Source organism: Spodoptera frugiperda, chromosome 11 (genome assembly GCF_023101765.2).
Source record: "Spodoptera frugiperda isolate SF20-4 chromosome 11, AGI-APGP_CSIRO_Sfru_2.0, whole genome shotgun sequence".
Classification (NCBI taxonomy): domain Eukaryota; kingdom Metazoa; phylum Arthropoda; class Insecta; order Lepidoptera; family Noctuidae; genus Spodoptera; species Spodoptera frugiperda.
In genome coordinates this window covers 5,035,083-5,061,936 of record NC_064222.1, presented here as the reverse complement: position 1 = coordinate 5,061,936, position 26,854 = coordinate 5,035,083, and the positions used below count along the sequence as shown (strand labels likewise).

The following is a 26,854-nucleotide window of genomic DNA, read 5'->3' as shown; positions in this document are numbered from 1 at the left end:
GGAGACACAGTGAGTACGTTCAACTTTTGGGGGTAAAAAAAGGTTATTTATCACTGATTTCAACTAGAAAAATCGTTGTTAATCCTCATTATTCCGTATCAGTTACCGATATCCGTAATGAATTGAACCGTTGGACGTGCTAGATACGCCCAATTAGTGTAAGCCAGTAATCAGCCGTAGGTACTACACTACATTAGCTACAAGACTATCTACTGTTTAGTCGGGGTTTAGTCTCGCTACATTTACTACTAAGGCTGTTGTGAAGGAGATTTTTAGGTAGATATATTTTATTTTTTTACTTGATATTTGTGATTGCGGTTACCACTTACCAGTGTCGTGTTTCAGAGGGATATCAAACATATTACATGTCAGTGGCGTTTTTTCTTTTGAGCGGGGAAAATCGTCCAATGACTTCTCTCGCCTTGGGCGAGGCGAGAGGGAGTGTCAGACTCTTTCTGACTAAAAACCACCCCGTTCCTTCTCCTGCTTTTCGAGCCCGAGCCCCGGTAAACCCGCTAGGTAGTCCGCAGCTCCGGATGTCAGTGGCTTAGCGGGCCTTGGCAAAAACGTCCCGTACAAATATTTGTTTGGGTGATGCCCTTTTCTTCTTTATTTTTGGGAGGGGAAAATCATCCACTTAAGTTTTTATTTTTTGCTTACGCATTTTGGGGACGCCGTAGCCCGGAGTCTAAAAACTAAAAAGCAAAAAAATACCATTAGTTACCCACCCACTGACAGGTTAGAAATTGGTGTCAAGAATTTTGAAAATCTGTCCACGATTGGCGGAGTAATCGGTGAACAAAAACACAAACATCCGAACACAGTACCTCCTTTTTTGAAGTCGGTAAAAGTGAACTATCACTAGTATAGGTATAATGAAACAAAATTTAAAATATATTCAATATATTTATATTTTATACATTCTAAGTACATTATGTACAATTCATTAGGTACTAAATATCACAACAGATTTCAAAATAAATACATTTTCTCACATAACTGCTTACTACTCGTCTAGTATTTGTATTAAGCAATATTTATATCTAATCTTAATATTTCTTAATAGTTCTTTGCTTGTCTATATTATAGTGAAAACATAGCCTTATATACTTCGAAAGACTAACTGCCGTACTCAGAGACATTTAATAATTACTTAAACTATTTCTTAGTTACGATTTTGTTCCAAAAACAATAGGGCAAATGACTAATTTCTATTTTAATGTCCGTCTGGTAGATTATTTTAAAACAATCGACACGTATTTTTTGTTTTCTTACGGATACAAATGATGTAGCTAGCGTCCACTCCTAAACTTTGGTTCGTTTTATCTAAGTGTTGTTTTCGTACGACAAAGCAAAATAATACGTTTCTAATATTATTTCATTACCTAATTGACGGACTATATAGATTTTTAATTTTCCAACCCCGTCATCATCACTGTTGTTAAGGGTTACGTAATCATTATAAATGACTCTGAGTTCGGCCGTAAGGCACAGATGCATTTAAAGTAATTACATACAGTAGGTAGCAGGTCAAAGTACTCCTTTTTGTTTTTATTGGATTTTCCACTTTATGACTTTGATATAGAGTCCAAAATCCGATGAAAATAATTGACTGATTGGGGTAGCTTGACCTGCTGTTCTACACACATTTTTACCCGACTGCGCCAGAAGGAGGGTTATGTTTTTCGAGAGTATGTATGTATGTATGTATGTATGTATGTATGTATGTATGTATGTATGTATAATTGTTTGGCACGCTCTGCAGCCTAAACGGCTTGATGGATTTTGACTTGAGAGGTGTCGTTAGATTCGTATTTACTGTGAGAGTGACACTGGATATATCAAAATGTTAAAAAAAACAAAATGGCGGATTTTTGGCGCCAAATTCGAATATTGCTCACTCTCTAGCCTGAATGAATCGATAGATTTTGGCTTGAGAGGTGTCGTTAAATTTGTATTTACTGTGAGAGTGACACTGGATGTATAAAAATAAAAAATAAAAACAAAATGGCGGATTTTTAGCGCCAAATTCGAATATTGCCCACTCTCTAGCCTAAACGACTCGATGGCTTGATAGGGGTCGTTTGATTCGTATTTACTGTGAGAGTGACACTAGATATATCAAAATATAATAAATAATAAAACTAAAAGAAAATAAAATAAAAAAAGGTAATTTAAAAAACTAAAAAACCCGACTGCGTTTCTTCATAACATTCAAATGAAAAAACCCTAAAACAAGAATACAAGAAAAATTTAAGCAGTCGGGACCCATTCTAAATATTATGAAGACTTAGTGAGGGGCACATACGGCTGGCATTCTATAATGGGTCCCGACTGCTTAAATTTTTCTTGTATTCTTGTTTTAGGGTTTTTTCATTTGAATGTTATGAAGAAACGCAGTCGGGTTTTTTAGTTTTTTAAATTACCTTTTTTTTATTAGCTAATTACTTTACGTAATTAGATAGGCTAAGCTTAATGCGAAAGACTGGGCACAATTGTAGGATTCGTGCTTTTTATACTACTATTGGTAGCGAGTTAGCGACCAAGTTTATGGTACATAACCCGCCTGATGGTAAGCGGATTCCGTAGTCTAAATAAATTTGCAACACCAGAGTCATCATATCGGTGTTAAGAACCATGCAGGACACTAAATTAATTGAAAATAACATCTCACTCACGTGAACTAATCGAGTAAACCTCTACTAGTTTCAAGTCACATCGGGACTCTCATTCATGAGCAGCGCGCACACGCAGTGACGTCACGCAACTCAAGGAAAGGGAAGCTATTATTTTCAATTAATTTAGTGTTACTTCACGATAATTATTATATAAAAATGTAGGAAATATTCCGTCGTACCCTCATCCCCAAACACAGGGGAAAACATACGGAAAATCTATTCCATTTCACGCTTTATTCGGGAATCGAACTCGAAAGCACAATTATTCAATGAACAAGGAACAAGGCAGTGTTTTATTTAAGTTTAATATAACATTAATATATTGTTTAACATATAACATTTACCTATATTCGATTGGTTCTTACAAAACATTAAGTACTATAAGATATTGCTTTCACAAATATTACGTATTATAATAATTATAATCTGCATTTCACTAGGCACATACAAATAAGCAATGATTACAAAAATATACTTCATAACTTACTATTTCATTCATATTTAAATATTTTTATTACATTAAAGGGAATCATCAGATGGACTGCATAGAAGCAACTGCGCGCAGTCGATATTGAACACGGAACGCAGATCTACGCGAGACACAATGTATTTTCTATTGTTGTCTTATACAGCACGAAAGGTTAATCTTCTGTCTTCTAAATTTTCGTCTCGTGAATGTTTTTACAGACATACAATTGGGTAGTTTACTCAGTCAATAATAAATTATTTCGACTTTTCAATACCTACAATCAAATTTAATATTCGAAAAGAATCACACTTTCATTCATAGATTTGTTAATTTACTTACTTTTCAAATTTTTCTAGCTAATTTTGAGCTAAGTCTGCTATTTGACGTAAAAAATTGATGACGTTATAGCGCACTATTTCATAGAAAATATCGTTATTGACATTTCGAAAAAAGTATGTTTAAATTTCATACCCCGTCATCATCCCTATTATACATACCTATATGGTTTTTAATGAAGCCATATCTGTTGCAACCATTAGTCAGCTTGGTAGTCAACCAATGGTCACATTCTTTTTATTTTCGTTCTTAAATAACAAATAACTGGGCAGACTGCACAATTCCATGTGCTCGAATATATTATGTATCAACTGTGTTTGGTTGCCACAATGCAATCCATCCGATGGCGCCCAAAACTTCACAGAAAAAGCTTACGACGAGACGATAAAAATAAATAATCATACTAACATAAGTACAGATTTTTAAGTAAAAATCTATGACACTAGGTATTGTACAATAATAATAATAACAGCGCACTTTGATTATATAACACAATATTCATACATTAAGGGCCTGATTCACAATGTTTAACTAAGTGTAATTGACTGATTATTTGATATACATACTTAATAAAAATATAATGTTTTTAACATTAATATATCTTTCACAAAGTGAAACTAGATGCAAAAATAGAGCCAATCTCTAACCTGTATGCAAAAGATCAGCAACACACTTTTTCTAATTTCTGGATTTCTGGTGGTACGAATGGTCTCCTCGTTTGCTGGCTGATCCCATAAAAAATCCGTAAGAAAAATATGTATCAGTTTTTTATGGTATCAGGGCTAAACGAGCAGACGGTGATCCGCCTGCTGGTAAGCGATCAGCACCGCTCATGGACAAAGGAATCAGTGAAACATCAGAGAGACAGAAGATCTGCCGACTTTCTAAAAAAAGACGATGTAGGTTTTTTTTTTAAGGTTTAAAGATCGTATCGATTCAGTAATATATACACACACTGTGGTAGGTAGAAACTTTTGTGGAAAGTGCATAGTTGTAGTTACACTAAGCACAACTTAATTAGACATTATGAAACAGGCCCCTAAACATCTCTTAAAACAACAAGTAAAATAATTTTATTAGTACTTTAAGTACTAGTTTCCGATATATTGGTAACCAATTTTTTATTGGATAAAAATTTGTGGGACTACAAACGTCCTTTCCATTGGCAGCTCTAGTTAATTGGTCTTATAATGTTTATACATTTGAATTCCCCAATGAAGAAATTCTGACAACTACAGTAAATTCTTTTCCACTTTATTATAACTTTCGTGAGACATACTAAATTAATTATTATGCTATCGGCTTACTCACGTAACTGTTTGACGAGGGATTCGGCTAGTTTCACACTTCACACTACGCGGCGACTGTCGCTGAATACTACTCATGAATATGAGCCTCTAGCATGGCTTGAAACTAATCGAGTTCCTTGTCAAACAGTTACGCGAGTAAGCCGATAACAAAATCATTAAATTATTCTCTGTTATTAAATTACGAACAGAGAATTCAAATGTAATTTTATACATGATTTGTTTATAAAGATTTCTAATCGATATTGATCGTGGTTCCTTTCTACATTTTAATACATATTGGGTGACTGGTAATAATTAGTGTCGGATATTTAAACACGTGATTTTACTCATGATTACAAACAACTTTCCCAAATAAACTTTTTTGTACACTCGTTTTGTTATTGTGATAAAAATAAAACTAATGAGTAAAAAAGTTTCTTTGGAAAAGTGGTTTGTTATCATGGGTACAATCACGTGTTTAAATATCCGACACTAATTATTACCAGTCACCCTATATGACTGATTTTAAAGGCCATATCTGACATCTACTATAAATATAAATAGCCCCAAATCAGATTACATTTTAAGATAATATTGTTTATAATTATTACATAATTAAGTCGATCCATAATAAGCGTGTAAACTGTATAATATTTACTAGTATTCATTATATTTTATTTTTACATTTACCCTGTATGTTTCTTACTGCACTTTACTTATTAATTAATTAATGGATTTATAGTAGGAACTAGGTATTTTAGGATAAAGACCGAGGTAAAAACAAAATGGCGCTTTTGTGTGTAAGGTTTTGGCAGAATGGCAAAGATTGCGATTTGCGACCTTTTTGGTGCATCATTCACAAGCCACTAGGAAATATTTTACCAAATATTTTCTAGACTGTGATATAAAATTAAATAATTCAAACATTTCTACATTCTGCCTTGATCTTTAAGATCGTATAACGTATTCTTAAAATACAGACTGTAGGTTAGGTATACAAAAATGAGCACTTAAAAGGAAAAATCATAAAGAAAATCCCAGGGTAATTTAAAAAATAAAAAGGAAGAAAAATATAGGATAGTGTTTTGATTGACCTATTTTTTTTCGCTATAATACAACCTATGATCACTATAATTCAACATTGAACATTGCATTCAGTAATCTGACATCTGTCAACTGTCAAAATATATTAAATGTCAATGTCAAATTACTGAATGTCAATTTCAATGGTTTTTGACTACTTTATTCCCTAAGGGAAGTTCTTTAAGGCTCACGTGGTTACGGTGACGGTGACATGTTTCTTAGATTCTAGATATTTATAGAATAACACTGCGTCGTGCACTGTTGGGAACGTTTCCATTTGTAGTATGTCTGTTTCTATTGAGTTGTACCTGTCTATCATTTCTAACACTGGACCTGTGGAGAGAAAATTGTCATTAATGTTTATGAACTTCTTAACTCGTCTAAATCGTCACTGTTCCACAATTATCATATTAAACTCAGAAAAAAAACAATACTGCATTTAAGAAATTAAATACTTTTTTATACTCTTTATCTAAAAAAAATATTACCACAGACTACAGACAATAAATATCTTCACAAAAATGGCGCCAAATCTGATATCTGTCACTTAACCTTATTGGATATTAAAACTAAAAGATTAGACTTTATGGATATCCGGAGCTGCGGACTATCTAGCGGGTTTAGCGGGGCTCTGACTTGAACAACAGGAGTCGGAGTGGTTTTTAGCCAGTAAGAGTCTGACACTCTCCCGGGAAAACGGGATAAGTAATCGGATGATTTTCCGTCCTTAAAAAGAAATACTTTATGAATTATTTACCGTTAGCTCCTGCGAGTAGAACATTAATATTGTTGGAAACTAATTCTTTCTGCGCCGCCACCAGGCTCTTGATGCCAGGTCCGTCCACGTAAGACAATGCCGTTACATCTACTATCACACATTGTACCTGTGAAGAAAATAAATATGAATATTACCTAGTAAATGACATTAGAGAAAAATATATTAACAGTAGAGCCTAACAGGGGACCTCATAGATGCCCCTAATTCTCTTTGGCGCTGCCTCCGCTCTTTGTCAGTAAACGAGCAGATAGATCACCCGATGGTAAGCAATCGCCGCCGCCCATGGACACCCAAAACACCAGAGACGTTACAAGTGTATTGCCGGCCTTTTGGGGGTTTGGAATTTAAGCGTTGTTGGGCAATCGGAGTTTGGGAAGGGAGGTAATTGGGCCTCCGGTAACATCACTCACACAACGCAAGCGTTGTTTCACGTCGGTTATCTGTGTGGCCGTGGTATCACTCCGGTCGAGCCGGCCCATTCGTGCCGAAGCATGGCTCTCCCACCCTTTCTAAATCTAGTTTGCCTTAGGGATAAAACAGCTCTAATTGAGAGTATATTATTACGGCGATATTAAAATTCTTTTGAAAGCATGTCGAGCCGTCGATTAGTCAAGATCCCAAAGCAAAAAGAAATGCACTGCCCGGGAATCGAACCCGGGTCGCAAGAATGGGAATCTTGCATGATACCACTACACCAGCAGTGCTTGAATATTAATGACGAAATACTTATGTAACTGATACATATGTACTTAGTTATACCTACTCAACATTTACCTCAACTCACGTGACGCCTTTTATCCCCTAAGGGGTAGGCAGAGGTGTACATTACGTCGCGTAATACCGCTACACAATATACACCAACTTTTCACCATTTGTGTTATAAGTCCCATGTAATAGGGGGTGAGTCTATTGCCATATACTGGGCACATTTCCAGACTCCGTGCTACCACCGAGAAATTTTCGAAAAACCGAAAAAGCCCAGTAATACTTTGCCCGACCCAGGAATCGAACCCGAGACCCCTGATAAGAGACTTGCATGCACCTCAACTCACCTTGGGAAAAATCTAGAAGAAAAACATTGCTTTCTTTAGACTATAAAGAAATAAATATAAGTAAGAACTTACCCTGTTACTAAGAGTAGGATCCCACTCGTAAGACTCACTCTTGGTGAGGTTATTGTCCTCATCATGAGCGACCTCCGCGGGCTTCATGTAGCCGATCTTCTCGAACAACTTCTTTCTGAACAAATTCTTCGTGGCGAAGTTCAATCCACCGCAGTAGTGGAAGATTTTGATGCCGGGGAGTTCTTCAGCCTAGAATAGAATAGTTATAATTAAATTAAGTTTAAATGGAACAAAGAGAGAGATAAAAGTATGAAGAATTAGATTTAAACACCACCGTATCTACACGCACAGCTAGCGAGCTTGGGAGGCAAAGGCAGCGTCCACCACACCTTTTTTATTTTTAAATGTGGAGTAATCCTCATTTAGACATCTTCCTCTTATCTTACGACGTGCGTCAGACAGCAGGTTTTGGAAAGGAGTGTGTGGTTTTAGTCGGTAAGAGTCCGACTAAAATCGTAGATTCCTTCCCTAAAAACAAGAGGGTCACACGTCCACCATACCCTACCGCTCCATCCGGTAAATATAGTTCCAATAAAGGAGATCAGTATCAATAGTTTATTGACATAAGACCTCAATACAAAACTAAAAAAAGTACCACTCATATTAACCCCAAAAAAAAGAAAATCAAACGTCATGTCAAACTAAAACACGTCACTTCATTATAGAAAAATGACGGGCACGAAAAGCAAAAACGATTAGAAAATATCATTAAAACAATAGCAGCGAAAACATGTTGAATAACACCAACAGCCCTCATATAAAAAGGGTTAAGTAAAATGCGTCTAATTTCTGATAAAACGTACGCCTATTCATCCAACTATGAGATCGGACTATTTGACTTTGTAAAGTGGATTATTTTTACATTTATCTACTTATCAGTAATGTGTGCCGCCCAGTTATTAATATTAAATATCTACAACAATAATGAAGTCGATATCGTCAGTCGAGGGATGCTGCCAAGCGTGAATTAAGAAGCTAAGACCCCAATAATCAAGCATCATGATTTCCATGTACTTTTATTACTGGGTCTGTACCGAACTCATGTTAACTAACGATTTTATCTACATTTGAAGTCCTGTTGTTCACTAATAAAATACTTCTGCCGTCTTAAATGTTTTGTTTTATTACATTTTTGTGAATATTTTTCGCTGATCAAGTGATCAGTACCCTTAGTACGAGTTTACTTTACGTTCAACGAAAACGAAATGAGAGCGCGTTCAGCCCTCTGATTGGCCGCTGTGAAGGCGAGGTTTAAGGCCTCAGCCTCGAATTTTGCGGGCAGCGGGGCGGCGGCGGCGGCGGCGCGGGAGCGGAGCGGCGGCGGCGGACCCGTTCTCGAAACTAGCGGGCAGATCGCGCGGCACTACAGCGGTGTAGTGTTGTGTTCGTGGTTGTGTTGTCGAGATATTTGTTTTTATTAGCGAACGAAATCTTTTTGATTCAAATTTATTCCTAACGCTCGATTTACTGTGGGCAAAAGAAGAAGACCTACTATAGGGCAAGGAAAATAAATGGCGAGTTTTATCGAAATTATGAAGAACAGAGACAAAATCCCGACAAATTCTACGACTACACTAGAATGAGTGTAGAAACTTTTGACTATATTCTTGAAACTATCAAGAGTGATTTCAGTTTTTGCTTTAGTCTTCAATATTCAGTTCGTTTTTTATTTCTTCCCATAATTGGTTAATTTTTCTTCTATTTTTATGGTTCACATCTTTGCTGTTCCGTATGGGTGTCCTCTCAAAGATTGCCGAAATCATTTGCTCTTGCACGTCCGAGGACATTTTGATACGTCACAAAAAAAGTGTAGGTACACAACACTATACTACAATGCAGACGCGCAACGCGGGCGGTCACCGCTTGACTGGAGTGCACCGCTCGTTGCCCGCTCCCGCGCCGCTCCGCCGCCGCTGTGTTCGAAAACCGGTCCATTTGATTATACGCATAAGATCCTGCCGCTGCCGCGCCGCCGCCGCCGCCGCCCCGCTGCCCGCAAAATTCGAGGCCGAGGCCTAAGACTCGCTTCTCATGCTGAGGATGCGGGTTCGAAACATGGCAAATACCAATGTGACTTTTTCCGAATTATATGTACTTTCTAAGAATATTTAGACACCACTGACAAAACATCGTGAGGAAACCTAGCTTATAATTTCTAATTATAAGTTTGAAATCGCCAACCCGCATTGAGCAACCGTAGTTATTAATCTCTGGTCTGTCGGTATATAAGACACAAAAGAAAACACATAGTATTTTGTGTAGATTTGCGGTCCGACATACAACGAATTAATGCTCAAACCTTCTCCATGCGAGAAGAGAACTTAAGTCAGCAGTAGGCACTGATAGGTTAATTATTATGTTGTTGGCTTACTCTCGTAATTTTTGACGAGGAACTCGACTAGTTTCAAGCCATGCTAGAGGCGTGTGTCGCGGAATGCTGCTCATGAATATGAGCCTCTAGCATGGCTTGAAACTAGTCGAGTTCCTCGTCAAAACATTACGTGAGTAAGCCGATAACATAATAATTAATTTAGTATGTCTCACGAAAGTTACAATAAAATCACTTATAGGCTGTTCATGAAATGCTACTTACCGCTCTGTATCTCTTGATGTCGAGGTACAAGTCTGTGTCCAGCACTTTGCCCAGGAGACAGGTGTAAGGGTTCTGCGAGCGAATGAATAGGGCTCCCAAACTGGCGAGAAGACCAGCTCCCAGACTGAAAAGAAGATTATAAAGTTAAGCACTAGTTCTAGAAATTTTGCTAAGATTAGCTATAGAGTCTAAGCTGGTTAATATATAGGCCATGAAAAAAAAAGAAAAGAAAAGAAGAGTCATAGGACTTTCTTCTTTTTCTACTTCTCAAATCAATAAACTACAATAGACTTGGGTTTTAAAGGCTGGCGCGACAGCTGAGCAATCGTCTGCCGCGTAACATGAAGCAGGTTTAATTCCCTTACGGAACAACTCTTTGTGTGATCCACAAATTGTTGTTTCGGGTCTGGGTGTCATGTGTGTGTGAACTTGTACGTTTGTAAACACACCCACGACACAGGAGGCAATCCTAGTGTGGGCTAACGTTTAAAAAATAGAGCTCGTTTAGGTAACATAATAAATAGTAGAAGTGCTGAGGTTGCTACTCACCCAATATCGATGTTGATACACAAGGTGACCAGGAACGTCACCAGCCACACCAGAGCGTCCAGCTTACTTAGCACCCAGAACCTGGAAATAAATACGTGTCTTAATATATAATTATATGATTACTACTAATATAAAACTAAGACGATTTCTGCTGTCTGTCCCTATTTACCTATGCTTTTATCTACAAAACTACGCATTTTTTATGCGTTTTTTATAATACATAGAGTGATTCAAGAGGACGGTTTGAAATTGTTTATTTATGTAGGTTTAATTATATACTTTCAAATAATTTCTAAATCAATTGTGGAAGAGCCGTGCTTCGGCACAAATGGGCCGGCTCGACAGGAGTGATTCCACGAGACGTAAAACAACGCTTGCGTTGTGTTTCGTTGCGTGAGTGAGGTTGCCCGGAGCCCAAAAGAACCCCTAAATTCCTAATTTTCAAAACGCAAGAGCGGTGATTCAAGAGCGGCGGCGATTGCTTATCATCAGGTGATCCCGTCTGTTCTGTTACTGGCTTATACCAAAAAAAGATCAAATCTTAGATTTTTAAGTCCTTTTATTGGGGAGATTAAAAATTAAAACTACACAGTACTTACTTCTTAAGCTCGAATATCTGCATGAACATGCCCTTGAGCGAGACGACGATGATGGAGGCGAGCACGCAGCGCGGCAGCTGCTCGAAGAACGGCCCGATCCACAGCAGCACGAACAGGATCAGCGTCGCGCTCACTATCGACGTTATACCCGTCTTGCTGCCCGCCTGGAAATTGTTAAATAGGATTGGGTGATTGAGTTGTTTATTGTAAGAGACTAGCTTCTGCCCGTGACTTCGCAATCCTGTTTTTAGCATAGGATTTTCGGGAAATTCTTGGATAAAAGTACCCTTAGTTCGTCTCCTGCTCAATTTTCTGTCAAATCGATTAAGTCGTTCTTGAGCTATAAATAGTGTAACTAATACGACTTCCTTTTTTTTTGTTTTGTAGATTTTTAGGAGTCCCATTTTTTTATTATTATGTAATTAGATAGATTTTCACGTGGGATAGTCACATTTCGGCACGAATGAGACGGCTCGACCGTAGTGCTACTACGGTCTTAGGCAGTTGTCCCACCGACAACGATGAACGAGTAACGAGTAGAACTAGAACTAGAAACGAGTTAAGCGAGACGTGGCGAGCGAGTGTGTAGTTCTGATATTTGTGTAGCTCGGCTATAAGCGAGTGTGCGAGTGAGGCGGGCGATTACTCGCACTACGATACGCACTGTAGAGAAATGACCACTGGTTGCTCGCTCGGCGTGAGTTTTAATCGCTTGGCGAGTGTCGCCGAGCGAGTGTTATCTTTCATAGCTCTTGTCGCTCAGCGACAAACTAGTGAAGCGAGCACTCGCCGGCAGTGTGAACAGTCAGCGATCAACTATTTGTATATGCATCTCTTTTGTTTACACGGAAAGTATATCTATTGTACGTTTCTTGAGCGAGAAAATAGCCGATAGTTAGTCGTTTACTCGCCGTTGGTGGGACAACTGCCATAAACTTAATAGAACTAATTTGCATGGTCGATAAGGTATAGTAAGATATGTAAGCATTTACCTGATATTGAATGTAGGACCTCGACAGACTGGCGCAGAATGGTGAACAGCCGAAGAATGAGGCGAACATGTTGCTGGCACCCTGGGGAAAGAATATCGCAAATCAGTACCATAATGTTCCATTTCATACCATTATTCAAATTATCAAATATTTTCAATTGATTATAATAAAATTTAACAGTTAATTGCCTCTATTTTAATTTAATAACAGCAACAAAGAAGCAATATAAATAGGCAATTTATAATTAATTCTGCTGTAACTGTTAAATCTGACTATAAAATCAATTATAAAAAATAAAAACAAAAATCCTGGCAACACTATCATCACAGCGACAATTTTTTCATACTAGCAACCTAACATTCCATTTCTGAAAAAGACCGTTACATTTAAAATTACTGTAACTCACCAGCGCCAACAATTCCTGGTTAGCATCAACTTCATATTTGTCTTTGGACGCGAAGATGAGAGCCATAGACATGGAAATGGTGTATGTCACCATGGTGATGGTAAAGCAGTCGATGGCAATGTCCGGCATCAGCTCTAGAGGGGGCACTGTTGGCGTGGGGAGGCTGGAAAGATATTATTTAAATTAATTGAAATATGAGTATGAGTCCCGGTGTAACTTGAAACTAGTCGAGCTTAGCACGATAAAAATAACTGTATTAAAGTCAAATCATTTATTCCAATTAAACCATTTACTTAGGTACTTTTGAAACGTCAACAAATAAAGAAATAAATAATAGTCTGTCAGTCTGTCTGTCAGTGAAGCTAGGTACTCGTTTTACCGTTAAACATTCACATTTATAATATTAGTGTGGTGTGTCAATCGAGGGGAAGTAACATCATAATTATTGACAGATTTTAGTGAACTTAGTGATTGTAGGTATGTAGTAGCTTCTTTGGTCTATCTAAAAGTTGTATGCTAAGCACTTACCCAGTAGGTATGTGTCCAACAAGACTGATGCCGTAGGTTTCACGAAGGTGTCCGAACCTCGAAGCTAACGTACCGATCACAATGGCCAACAACTCTATGGGGACTGGCACGCGAGATCTTTTGCTCACCCAGGGCTGGAAGATGAGGTAACATGGTAATTAAAATTGTATATTTTTCTTAGTACAAAGTAAATTAGGTATATATATTTATCAATACAATAACAGATTTCGTGCTTGCTTTAGTTTTGAATTTTTATAGCGTACTAACGATACAGTCGCGTTTACCCGCTCTGCTCAGCTCCTATTGGCTGTACTGTGATGGTTTATAGCCTATGACTCTCGTCAATAAATGGAATATCCAACACAAAAATAATTATTAAATTAGGAGCAGTTAATCCGGAGATTACCGCATTCAAACAAACAAACTCTGCTCTTAAACTTTAATCTCCAATCCACTCCAAGCGTGTCGATTATGACACCTTTTTTGGTTGTTCTTTGTTAGTAAATAATTTTGTGATTGTCACGTAGCTCGATATTTTGAGAATCTAATTAAACAATTTAATAATTTATTTGCCAAACGATATATACCTTTAACCTTTCATTGTTAAGTGCGATGATGAGGCACGTGATGAAAGATATCACGAACGCCGCCCAGTTCAGGTTCGGTAGGTTCTTACACACTTCTATAAACGTCTGTAAAAACAAGCATACATAATTAAAATTCAGTAAAGAAAGACTAAATTAGGTAATACGGTTCAATCACGTAGGTAACTGTATTTTCACCAAATATCTTTTAACTAAAAGTTACTTTAAGAAGAAACACCTAAACTAACCCATTCTCTTTAGGTATCACTTATAGGAAAACCAAAATGTTAGTGTTACTTATGTTTGCTTAAGAGTTTCTTAAAATGTAAGTGAAGTTTTACCAACTTCACTTACATTTGAAGTTTTACCAACTTCACTTACATTTTAAGAAACTGGGAAGAAAATGGGTATTAGTTGCTTAAAGCTCGTTTGACAACTGACAAGCGAAGCGTAAGTCACGATTATGGGCCCCAACACAGCTTGAAACTAGTCGAGTCATCTCGTAAACTGTATATCGTGTTACTTTCCTACTAGCTCGAGCTAGTCTAGACTAGACTCGAGTCTAGAGTATCTTTATAAACATAGATCACAGATTTCTTAAAAAAAAGAAGAACAATCTATCTATGAAGATAATCTACATATGAGTTTATGAATAAAGATTAATTATTATTAAAGTTATTATAATATAATAATTATCAAAGCTAGACTTACAGCAATAACTTTATAATTAGGAGGTAGTTTGACGAGTTTCACTCCGAAGAGATCCTTTAGTTGTGAGGCCAGTACGTGGAAGGAGGCTGCCGTGGTGAACCCTGAGACCAGGGGCTCTGAGAGCAGCGTGGAGACTGCGCCGAGACGGAGCGTCCACATCATTACCTGGAATAGAGGAGCTGAATGTTATGTCGTTCAAGAAAAGAGTCTGAATTGTTAGTAAGTTATGCATAACAAATATATTAACTCCAACCCTCCACTTCCCTAAAATGAGGGCCATCCTTCCATTTTGTATGGAGCATTCTGCAATTTTAAACCTAAAAATTGGTATGCGGACTATTTGTGAATTTTGAAACTAAAACTAAAAAATATCGTGTTCATATTTTTTTGTAAACGTGCCATAACCACAACTTAATAAACCTGAAGCAGCGTGCGGAAAACTAGTAACGTCATATCTTTAGCACTCACGTATGAGTTTTTAAACTGACATGGTCACTAACACTATTATTAGAACTTATGACGGGATATTTACCATGTTTATTGATTTTGAGGAGTTTCCGATATTTCGGCACTGTTTCAAGCGCCATGATCACGGATTAACTGATCCAGTTAATCAAGATCAAAAGTGAATAAACATGGTAAATATCCCGTCATAAGTTCTAATAATCACGTATGAGTTCTTTGGAACAGGGGCGATCTTATTGTAATAGATTAGGCGCAATTTCAGAATATCAAAATACCAAATTACCTGGAATATCCCGACTAACAGACAAACGACGCTGACAACCTGTAGTGGACTATACATCATTTCTTCATCCGCTCCTAAACCCATCACTGAAAAACGAAATAAACGAAACATTATTATAAAAATAATAATTAAGTAGATAAAAATGCTTATTTTCAATTCGATCGAGTAAAGCTCTACTAGTTTCAAGTTAAAACGGGACTCTAATTTATGAGCAGCGGCGAGCTGATTTCGCGAATCCATCTCAAGTTCACGTGAGTAAATCGTTATTTTCAATTAATTTAGTATGTCTCACGATATTTATTACATAAAAGGTAGATATGTATTTTTTATTCAGTTTAAATTGGGGGCACTATTATTAAAAATCGATTAAAAGTAAGAATAAAATGAAAACTTGAAAAGCCGTGTCTCATCTTGCTACGAGCTTACTACGGCGTAGCTCGTAGCTCGCTACGTGAGTTACGTATTTTTTTCCAAAATTCGCAGTGCTTACCAGTCGTGGCGTTTGTTGCACTTGCAATTACTGCTTCGGGGGTCGCAAACTGTGTTACTACCTGCAAATAAAATATAGAACGAATTAGAATAAATAAAAAAGTCTTAAAAGTTTGTTTGTTTGAACGCGCTAATCTTCGGAATTACTGGTTCGAATTGTATTAATCTTTTTTTGTTCGACAGTCCATCTATCGATGAAGGTTATCGATATAAAATATCACGCTAAGATTAATAGGAGCCGAGCAGTAAATGAAAGTGCGTGAGAGTAACTACTAAACTAGTCAATTCATAAAATCTTTAGTTCTTACCTTTCCAGCCATAAGACAGGCTACAGCGAAGGTACCCATGGACACATGGGGTGAGGTACCAAGCATCACATAGATTAGGACAGGGAAGAAGGCCATGTACAGACCCACTATGGGGGGCACTTCAGCCAGGAGCGCATAGGCCATGCCTGAAAACAAATAAACGAAAAAAAAATTTAAATCTGCTACAAATTAAAACTTAGTCCACATGTGACCCGGAGCTGCGGACTACCTAGCGGGTTACCGGGGCTCTGGCTCGAAGAGTAGGAGTAGGAACAGGATGGTTTTTAGTCAGTAAGAGTCTGACACTCCCTCTCGGCGAGAGAAGTCATTGGATGATTTTCCCCCCTCAAAAAAAAGCATGTGTGAGCCCACGATTCTCAAATCACTGCGAGTTATACAATTAAATCATCTTTAAGAAATTACTCTATATTTTTGTATAAACTGTATGGAAATCTGTTAAGTGGTATTTGAGTTTATTGTGAACAGATGACAGATGTAGTTATTCATATATACGTAACCTCACGCCTGTCTCCCATGGGGGTAAGCGCAGACTATGGAACGCCAATTGCTACGGTTTTACACATCTTTTTTGCTTCATCAACAGTCATCAGTATTTTCATGCATGCTCGTCGGTTAAAAGTACTTCTTGGCCCTTTTTTAATATATCGCCAATCTGGTAGCTATATGTCCGTCTGGGGCGCCCTCTACCGACGGCCCCATTCAGATTCGCCTTGTATATTTCTAGATGTAGTTATCACAGTATATTTTAGAATATGCTTACCCTGTGGTATGTGCATGACGGCGGTGGTGGCGCCGGCGATCAGGTCGCCCAGCATGTAGTTCTTGCAGCTGTACTTGGGCAGCCATTTCACTATTGGTATAGAGTTCTTCAGACAGGCTCCGAAACCGCAGCTCCTTACCACTTTCTTCACTCGCTCACCCACTGTAAAGAAGTAAAAATCTTGTGTTTATTTGTCTCCTTGCATCTGCCAGTGGCTTCGCTTGAGTTGCCGAGGGATAAAAAGTATCCTATGTGTTATTCCAGACAATAATCTACCCCTGTTCCAAATTTAGTAGTAAGTTTTTTAAGTGTGTGACAGCCATGCTTCGGCACGAATGGGCCGGCTCGATCGGAGTGATACCACGGCCTCACAGAAAACCGACGTGAAACAACGCTTGTATTGTGTTTCGTTGTGTGAGTGAGGTTACCGGAGGCCTAATTCCCCCCTTCCCAATCTTCCCAATCCTCGATTCTCCAATAACCCTTAAATTCCTAACCCCCAAAAGGCTGGCAATGCACTTGTAACTGGTGTTTCGAGTGTCCATGGGCGGCGGCGATTGCTTACCACCAGATGATCCGAAAGTTCGTTTACCGGCTTATACCATAAAAAAAGATTAGTTGCTCTTGTTACGTATGGGAATTGAAGCAGTGATAGTATACCTAGTCATTAGCCTAAACACGTATACAAGAAAAATAGATAAAAATAAAACTTAATGCTATCACACTTCAATTCACTTAACGAAGAGTGGGACACTCATCATTGACAGTTTGGTGATGTGACTTGAGTGACATATCAGTACATTTGCTGATAGTTCCATTAAATATAGATAACATAATAATGGTCTCCTAGTTAGGAGAGCTTATTGCTAATTTATTTCAATTACGGTGGTTAATTTCAAAAGAGATTAGGGAACTACGCAGTAGATTATTATGTTGTATACAAGTGTGTGTGTCAACATAGGACCACACTCTTGGGAGGCTGGTCTATTAAGAGCATCCTCAGTACACCCTTGGAGGTTTTCCACATTGGGCACCCGTTCAAATGGCATTATTTAACGTGCTGAGAAACGTAAACTTCCCAACACTAGCATCTACTTATGCGCAGGTGCCATTAGTGGAACAAAAAATAAAATTAAAAATTATTCCACAAATGGCACCCACGAAAAATACTTATGGGTGTCGAATGTGGAACATGCTGGGTGCCATTAGCTTGGGTGCCATTTAAACGGGTGCCCAATGTGGAATACCTCCACCCTTGGGCGTGCTAATTGTTATCATCAGGGTTCTTTTTGTGAGGTAAAAATCTCTTTAGTCTCTCTCACTAAGCTTGGCGTCTTTTGAAGGCTTCCTGAACTAATCGAATAAAGTTCTAATAGTTTCAAGTCAAAACGGGATTCTAATTTATGGAAAATATATTTGCCTGACTTACCAGTTTTCTCAGGTAGTTTATAGTCAGCATCCTTGTTGAGGGTCTCCTGCTGGTACACTCTCCGGACCACATTCAGCTGCTGCTGGCTGATATTCCGGGACCTGGTGACAAAGAACATGGTATATTGTTATTAAAATGGCACTCAACACATCACATATCTACAGTCTATACATATGTGGCCACTGCTGAGCTAAGGACTGTTCTCAAACGGAGAAGGTTTGAGCATTAATCGCCACGCTTGCTCAATGCGGGTTGGCGATTTTAAACTTATACCTAGTTAGAAAAAGCTCAGGTTTCCTCACGATGGTTTCCTTCACCGTATGTGGTCTCTAAATAATCTTAGAAAGTACTTACAACTCGGAAAAAGTAACTTTCGGTCATAAGAAGCGTGCATCTTAAACCTTCGGCCTACCAAGATATAAATATCGAAATCAAGAATTTATTAAACTCTAAAAGATTATACAGGTAGATATGACACCATCATTTCTAACAGTATAATAAGAGGCGAGTCACAAGGCATAATTTAAGATTCCGTGGTATGAAAAAATTGAAATAAAGAATGCTTAAGAATAACTTTACATGACTCGGAAATTTAACCCAAGGTGTTTCACGACTCTTACTGACTAAAAACCATCCAATTCCAACTCCTGCGTGAAGCCGGAGCAACAGTAACTCCTTACAATTCTCCATAGCCCAAGTACCATAGCTTAAAGACAGCAAAACTCTTGATTAATAATAATTATAAAGGTATATTCTGCTGAAATCCCTCTTATATTTTAAGACCTTTTTAACATTTCATTCTAACAATTATTCTTATAACCCCTCAATGTTATATATAAAGTAAAGTATAACGCACATTTTAATACATATTCAAGGCAAAATTACTTCTCGATTAATTCATGAAATGTTCACATAAGCGATATGTTTATTATTACAGTTTACTCGGCTCAAACAATTCATTTGACTTATCCTTTTGACAATCATTTGACAAGCGTCCAAAGTGTTATTTTATAAACTTTTTTATGTCATTAAAGAGGATGTATATATTTAATAAAACTTGATATCTTAAACATCGATATTTAAACGATAAGTTTAAAATGTTTTCTTTTAAACAATAAGTTTAAAATATTATGCAAATTGGTACTGAAGACAAGAAAGGATAGAAACAAATTAATTCAGTAAGAAATAAGAGGCAAAACGTAACACAATACCTATACATATCGCTCACCTATATAGTAATATATTGGCACATCTGCAAAAATGCGAAATTTACTTTATATTGTTTACGTGTTTAAAAGTTCATATTAATCTATTTATTTCCATATTCATCAAGAGAGGTCGTAAGTGTCATTATACCATTATTGTAGTTTCCCCCCTCACGCACGTAAAACAACGGTTCATTGTTCAGTAAACTAAAAACTAAACAAGTCAGATAAACTATGAAAACCGTAAATGTGCCAATATATTACTAGGTGTGCGATATGTTAAGTGGAGACTATAAAGAATAATGCAACTGTCACCGTAATGAATACGGTAATCCGTTATGGTGACAGTGAATAACCGATCTTAATGTACTAGGTGTTACACATGTTCTAAAATAGCACGCCAAAAGGCGGTCTATTGAGCATGCTTAAAAATTTACAAAACTCGAAAACATGACCGATAATTTTGATTGACATCGGTTATAATCACAGAATACAGAAGATTTTCTCTGTTCTGTGGTTATAATAATTGCGGCTGAACTCCATCCACATTTGAAAGAGCCACAATAAGATTATCAATCCAATATTCTAATTTGTAAACAAAATAAATCTAAAACGCGAGATTAAACAAGACTAAATATCAACAAAGTAATTGATTTTGTAATTACTGCTAGCTATTAGCGTAGAAAATAAATAAATTGTAATTTATTAGTAGCAGTAAATTAAATAACTTGATAAGTTATCAGATGAACGTACTTTCATGTTATTGTTATGCTAACCAAGCCCCCTGTATTGTAAGACATGACTATCGCAGTGAGAAATGCGTTACTTCGCATAGCATTGCTACCTCACTGAGGAAAGTATTGTTGATGAATACGGCTGTAAGGCACTACATAATTGACAGAGACCGGGCAGCAGCGCTTTCTGATATATCTTTTTACTAAGGGGGGACAATCATCCTGTCACTTCTCCCGCATTCGATGAGGTGAGAGGGAGTGTCAGACTCTTATTGACTAAAAACCACCCCGTTCATCTTTCCTCCTGCGTCGAGCCGGAGCCCCGGTAACTCGTTAGGTCGTCTGCAGCTCCAGACTGTTTGAACTTGAACCTTTTAAACTACGATTTCCTACCCGCCTGTGGAGATTATGACAAACCCCTTATGTAGAGTGGGCTTATAGTCCAGCAGTGGACAGTCGCAACGGACGGCCTAGCGGGTTACCAGGGCCTCGGCTCGAAAAGCAGGAGTAGGAACGGGGTGATTTTTAGTCATTAAGAGTCTGATACTCCCTCTCGCCTCGCCCAAGGCGGGAGAGGTCATTGGATGATATTCTCCCGTCAAAAAAAGCAGTAGGTACACAATATCGGGCTGTTCTTTTTTAACCATGAATACCTTATCCATAATTTGATTGCTGCCTTACTTGTTGCTATTTATTGCATTGTATTGCAACATTGCCACGGCAATTTATATGGTTGCGCGCAGTCAAGCAAAACATGATTGGTTTGTGTTTTTTGAATAAGAAGTTTATTGTAGCTATGTTTTGTACGTGGCTTTAAATGAATTAAAATACACATGTAAATAAATATTTAATTATAACTTTTATAGTTTAGCTAAAACTCGGACCGGCTGGATCGAATTGGCAAATGTTGATCTTAAATTATTTGTGGAAGTCCAAGGAAGGTTTAACTTTAATTTCTACAGATCACATTTCTAGTTTAGATCTACCTATCAGTCATCATAATTGAAACTAACTTTTCACTAGATAAGTATGTTAATTTTATTTTGAAAATACTTTCTTCATCGTGATTACGCCATGTGGAGATATTTAAAAAAAAAGTTGCTCCACACTAGTATTTTCTGCTGTGGGTGCTGTGTCGTGGGTCCGTCTTACATACGATTTCATATATGTACACAATGTACACATGACACCCAGACACGGAACAACAATACGTGGATCACACAGAGAGTTGCTCCGTGCTAGAATCGCACCCACTAAACATTGCGTTGCAGCCTGCCGTTCAGGCACTGTGCCCACCATACAATCATTGACTACAGGCGTACATGTGGAAACTGAAGCTGAAATATCGCTTTCAGTAGACATAAATGCGTGTATACACACAAGACACATAACGTCACGTCTTTTATCCCCAAAGGGAGAAGGCAGAGGATGACATTACGGCACGTAATGCCGGTATACAATGTCTACGTCTACTATCACCATTATATGATAATAATTGACTACAATTTTGTTATAGATTTTAATGTATTTTTTTTTTTAATAAACGAGATAAATAACTTGCCAATCCTCAGCATCCTCATAGTCATCCTCGTCATTATGATAACGCAACAACGGCTCATGTTCATTATTCTCAAAGTCTTTCTCGTAAATCAAAAACGTCTTTTTCATACGCATTGTCCGTTTTTATACTTAAGCAACCATTAAAATAATATATTTAAAAATTATTTTTGACACATTACACAAAAATAATGTTCAAACATTAGTTAATATTTCATTTATCGGCTTTACAATCACATATGTGACTAGCAAATCAACACATATTCACACTCACGCACACTAATTTTAACCAAAAATTTGTTACGGACGCGTTTATTAAAAACAAACATTAAAATGGTCAGTTAAATTATTAGTTTAACAGCTTATCAGTAACAAGATCGACGTTTCATAAGTAAATCGGTTAGTTTTGTACTGAATCTAGTAAGTTGTGAGATAACGCAAGCCGACATGGCTGGACGGTCAACGATTGGTCGGTTCAGAGAAATTTTTAACATAACGACCTTCGTTTATTGACGAAATTAGTTTGTTTAAAGATAGTAATGTATAGTTTAGTTTTAAATTATTATTTACTAGCGACCCGCCCCAGCTTCGCATGGGTGCAATGGTGATATATTATGCATGTATTATACATAAAAGCCTTCCTTTTGAATCACTCTATCTATTAAAAAAACCGCATCAAAATCCGTTGCGTAGTTTTAAATATTTAAGCATACATAGGGACAGAGGAAGCGACTTTGTTTTATACTATGTAGTGATTTACTAGCTTCCCGTTAAGCCTGTGTGGTCAAGGAATCACACTATCCATCAGTGAAAACAATACAAAAAATCGTCCAGCTGTTTTTGAGTTCATCGCTTCAACACAGACCGACGACCGCGTTTATCGCACTATTTTGCTTATGATTATGAGACCCTATTGTGGCTTGAAATTAATGGAGTTGCCACGTTTTTTTTACAAAATATAAGCTTAGTAAATTGTAAAACAATTAATAGTTAAATCCTTTATTTATATCAAACAATCGAGGTTACCACAATAGTACCCACTGACCCTTGCGTTTAGCACCCCTGACATCTTATCACTTACTTCGGGATGGTCATGTGATGTCCGTACACACATACATGTTTATTTAATTATGTATATAGGCTATCGACCCTCTTCCTTTCGATATGATTAATGTTATGTAAGATTAACTTAATGTCCGTATTTTGACTAGAGTCAGATAAGTAAAATAGTAAGTAAAAGATAGGGTATATTTGAATCTGTTATTTACAAGCTGCTAAATAAAAGCATTTAAATAATCTCTATTATTGTTTGGAACAGGCAGAAGTAATTAAAATAAGTAAAGTAAGTAACATCTAAGTATTTCTACAGAAACATTTCTTTTTGAAAAGAGTAACGATGGAATTATTTAAACGTCCTTCTCCATTCGAAACCGAAACAACACTTTGGAACGAGCACTTTGCTTCACGGACGGACAGATTGACAGACAATTCAGTATGACGTTTCAAAAGTGCCTAATTTAGAATTAATTGCAATAAATGTTTTGACTTTGACTACCTATTTCTTCCAACTACTGTAACACATTTTTTTCCAGAAAAACTCGATATATTTACGCTAAGCCTCTTTTAGCAATAATCGTGTTATAGCATAGAGCTGCTAATGAAATAATCTATACTTAACAATTGCGTTAGCGTTATCTACATATGTATAATGAGTGTTACATGAACTTCTGAATGTTTGTACGTATGTAGATTACAATATATATTATCGATATTACATAATAATATTGTTCGACATGTGTTTAGTACACTTTGTAATGTATTCGGGAATCGAGGAAATTTAATAGAGTAAACTGTTATAAAGTGGATTCTATTTACCGTTTACTTAAATATAACTAAGAATTATTAAGTCCTGAAACCGAAAGCGGACAAGTTATTGAGAGCCTACGTCTATTCATGAACTGCTTCAAACAATTATTGCCACGGGTTTCATGTTGAAACTAATGTGCTTATACAATATCTATGTATTCACATGAATGCATTAAGTGATTTGAGTTTATTTAATCAAAGCTAGGTTGCATACGATGGTAAAGTAAACGAGGCGTAATGTTCATGAAAAAAAATCAAAAATATCGAAATAAAATCAATCAGAATTAACTATAAGTATTATTCAAACTATTTGTTGAATAAATCGGGATACGGTATCCTTATTCCTTTACCTCTTTTCCGAAATACTGTCAGAGTCACTCATCTCGAAAGCAAAGGCAAAACACCATTTACCCAAGCTTGAGAATAAAAAAAAATATTTCAATGTTGCCCGATTCTAAAAATTTCCCAAAGTCGAGGGAGATTTTAACACAAATTGCGAACACTCGAAGCACTCAGACCCGTATCCAGAACCGTCTGGATCTACGACTATTTTAGAAGTGGTTATAGATTCCAAGTTCTGAATCCGCTACCATAACCCGCACTACTAATTGCCGCATTGGAATCAAAGCTTAAGTTAAGGCTTAAACAAACTCCCCCATGCAAAAATAATGAGATAATATTGTGTACATAATTTTCAGTAGCAACACTGCGGTACTTATAACTTTGTTTGTGCAAGCATTACAATAGATTCTCCCTTAATACAATGAATTATTATGTCACTAAGATACCAAGATTTTTCTTTATTTACGTAATCAGGAAATTGTTTGATATTTGCATTTTTAAATCTATTGCTAATATCACATCGCCATGTTTGGAATTGTTTGAGAAACGGTAATCCCTTGTATTTATGTTGGATTAGAAAAATTGTTTTTAGCATTTGTTAGGTCGCTGTGTGCTAAAGATTTTGGCAAAAACGTGACGATGTGGCGTTGTGGCCTCCGGCACGTTCTCGTTTTTTATATTTTTTTAAGGATTAGCTGCCGCACTCAGAGGTATTTAATGATTACTTAAACTTTAACTGCCATAGGTGAAACGAGAGGTATCTATCTAAAAACCACCCCGTTCCTACTCCTTCTTCGAGTCGAAACCTTGGAAATCCGCTAGGTCGTCCATAACTTTTATATGTACCTGAATGCTATGAATAAGATGGATAAAAAAGATGGTTTTTATAAAGTTAATATCTTCGAATCAATGATGTCTTATTCTTTATACTTTATTGTTGATCGATGTTTATACATAATTATTTCCAGAGTGCCTTCACTAATAACTCGAGCAAATTTTATTCATGTCTTGTGCTATGTTATTAACTACAGGCGCTGTTTTCATTATGCAAGCTTTGCGCGAACTGTTTTTTATGACTGATCGGTTGTATTGTTGTATATTACTATTTTCTGTAGGTTGTATTAAATTACAAACTATGAGGAAGACTGAGTATTTTCCTTCCGCATCTAATAAACAATGCGGTTTCTAGCACAGAATAAATAAATACATTGTAATTAAAATTATTAGACAATTACTATTTTCACCATACCCATAGGTATGGTGAAGCTCTAATAGCCAATTAATTATTAGCTACTGTGATTGTCCACTACCCTTAATAGAAATTTGCTTTACGTTTAAAGATAGGCGCTCTGATACTCGTAGATCGGTACGAATAAACCGACCAATCAGACCGACGAACGCATTCTCGTTTCGAAGACTGTAGACGTAAAGAAACTCTACTACTACAGTACTTGTCACACTAGGAATGCTATTTTTTTTTAAGGGTAAGACCATCCTATGTCTTCTCCCGCCTGGGTGAGGTGAAAGTGTCAGACTCTTACTGGCTAAACACAACCCCGTTCCTATTCTTGCTCTTCAAGTCAGAATTGCGACGACCTGCTAGGTAGTCCGCAGCTTCGATACCTACTATTAATAATTCTTTCTTTACAGATACTTACATAGGTAATTGTGCAATGCTTATAGCATTTAAGCCATTTAATAACATGAGGCTTTACCCATTAAGAGCATGGGTAAAACCAGAACACAAACTAACTATTCATTAGTAAGACACATATTAAATAGATTTTCCTACGTAACTCTTTCCTTCCGTATCTTCACGGCCGAGTGTAAAGGCATTAGTCACCATTCACTATTGTTGTGGTAGTAGAATCCTAGTAAACTCCACTCCTTAGTAGGCTCTTATAACCAAGGAAACACGGAGTTTCTCTCAAAACCCTTCTTGGGTTTTGTATTGAGTAGATGGAACCAGCCTGCCAAGCGTGCAGAATATGGCAAACCTTCTCTTAACTATACTATATATTAAGTATTTTTTTTTACTTTATTAATGTAAAAAGTTGAAGAGTTTGTTCTTTTTTCAAAGCGCTGATCTCCGAAACTATTGGTCCTATTTGAATAATTATTTTTGTGTTAGAGAAAGGCTATAAAAATCACGCTATAACCAATATGAGCCGAGCAGTGAGTGAAAAATCATATAAATAAGAAAGTAACTTAAGTTTCTGTCTCTTCTTTAGATTTAAACTACTGTACCGATTTTAATAATTGATTTTGTGGTGGATAGTGCATTTATCGCGGAAGACTATAGACTATTAAACATCACGCTATAACCAATAAGAGCCGAGCAGAGCGGGTGAAATCGCGCGTTTGATACTCGTATACTTATTAGTTTTCCTAGTTCCCACATTTAATTGATTCAATCACCAGTCAGACGATTTTATCCGATAACGATGTAAAATATTGACTATCATTTATAGTTTTACGAACAACGGTAAATAATTTATCAAAGACATCCACTTGTAGTGATAACAGCCGACTATTGATTATTTTAATCTATATCGATTCAATATTCTTGGTTTTCGAGATAAAATTAATGCTACATAATAATAATCATTGATGTTTAACGTAGCCTTAACATCAATTGGATGATTCTGATTTATTTTCCGTTCCTTGCTTAAGCAA

The 26,854-nt window shown here is 36.9% G+C and overlaps 1 protein-coding gene and 1 non-coding gene across 9 annotated transcripts in view; both read right to left on the bottom strand.

Annotated features, from left to right (window-relative positions):
* Nucleotides 1-2,948: 2,948 nt before the first annotated feature.
* LOC118275033 (prestin) overlaps nt 2,949-26,854 on the bottom strand; it is a 51,237-nt gene continuing 27,331 nt past the window's right edge. For 6 of the 8 annotated variants that reach the window (XM_050697004.1, XM_035592866.2, XM_035592867.2 and 3 more), the window contains 16 exons: nt 18,475-18,575; nt 17,046-17,207; nt 16,265-16,410; nt 15,958-16,018; nt 15,468-15,553; nt 14,720-14,884; nt 14,012-14,116; nt 13,425-13,558; nt 12,897-13,059; nt 12,491-12,571; nt 11,499-11,662; nt 10,900-10,980; nt 10,351-10,474; nt 7,758-7,946; nt 6,613-6,739; nt 2,949-6,188 (listed from right to left, as the gene is read on the bottom strand). In XM_050697004.1, the coding sequence (XP_050552961.1) occupies nt 6,043-6,188; nt 6,613-6,739; nt 7,758-7,946; nt 10,351-10,474; nt 10,900-10,980; nt 11,499-11,662; nt 12,491-12,571; nt 12,897-13,059; nt 13,425-13,558; nt 14,012-14,116; nt 14,720-14,884; nt 15,468-15,553; nt 15,958-16,018; nt 16,265-16,410; nt 17,046-17,207; nt 18,475-18,575 (2,035 nt within the window). In that variant the 3' untranslated portion in view covers nt 2,949-6,042. Of the gene's footprint in view, nt 6,189-6,612; nt 6,740-7,757; nt 7,947-10,350; nt 10,475-10,899; nt 10,981-11,498; nt 11,663-12,490; nt 12,572-12,896; nt 13,060-13,424; nt 13,559-14,011; nt 14,117-14,719; nt 14,885-15,467; nt 15,554-15,957; nt 16,019-16,264; nt 16,411-17,045; nt 17,208-18,474; nt 18,576-21,974; nt 22,142-24,186; nt 24,394-26,854 lie in introns of those variants that run through there. The other 2 variants (XM_035592873.2, XM_035592865.2) reach the window with 2 other exon arrangements.
* Trnag-ccc (transfer RNA glycine (anticodon CCC)) lies at nt 7,267-7,337 on the bottom strand. Its single transcript has one exon. It is a non-coding gene; the product is annotated as a tRNA-Gly (tRNA).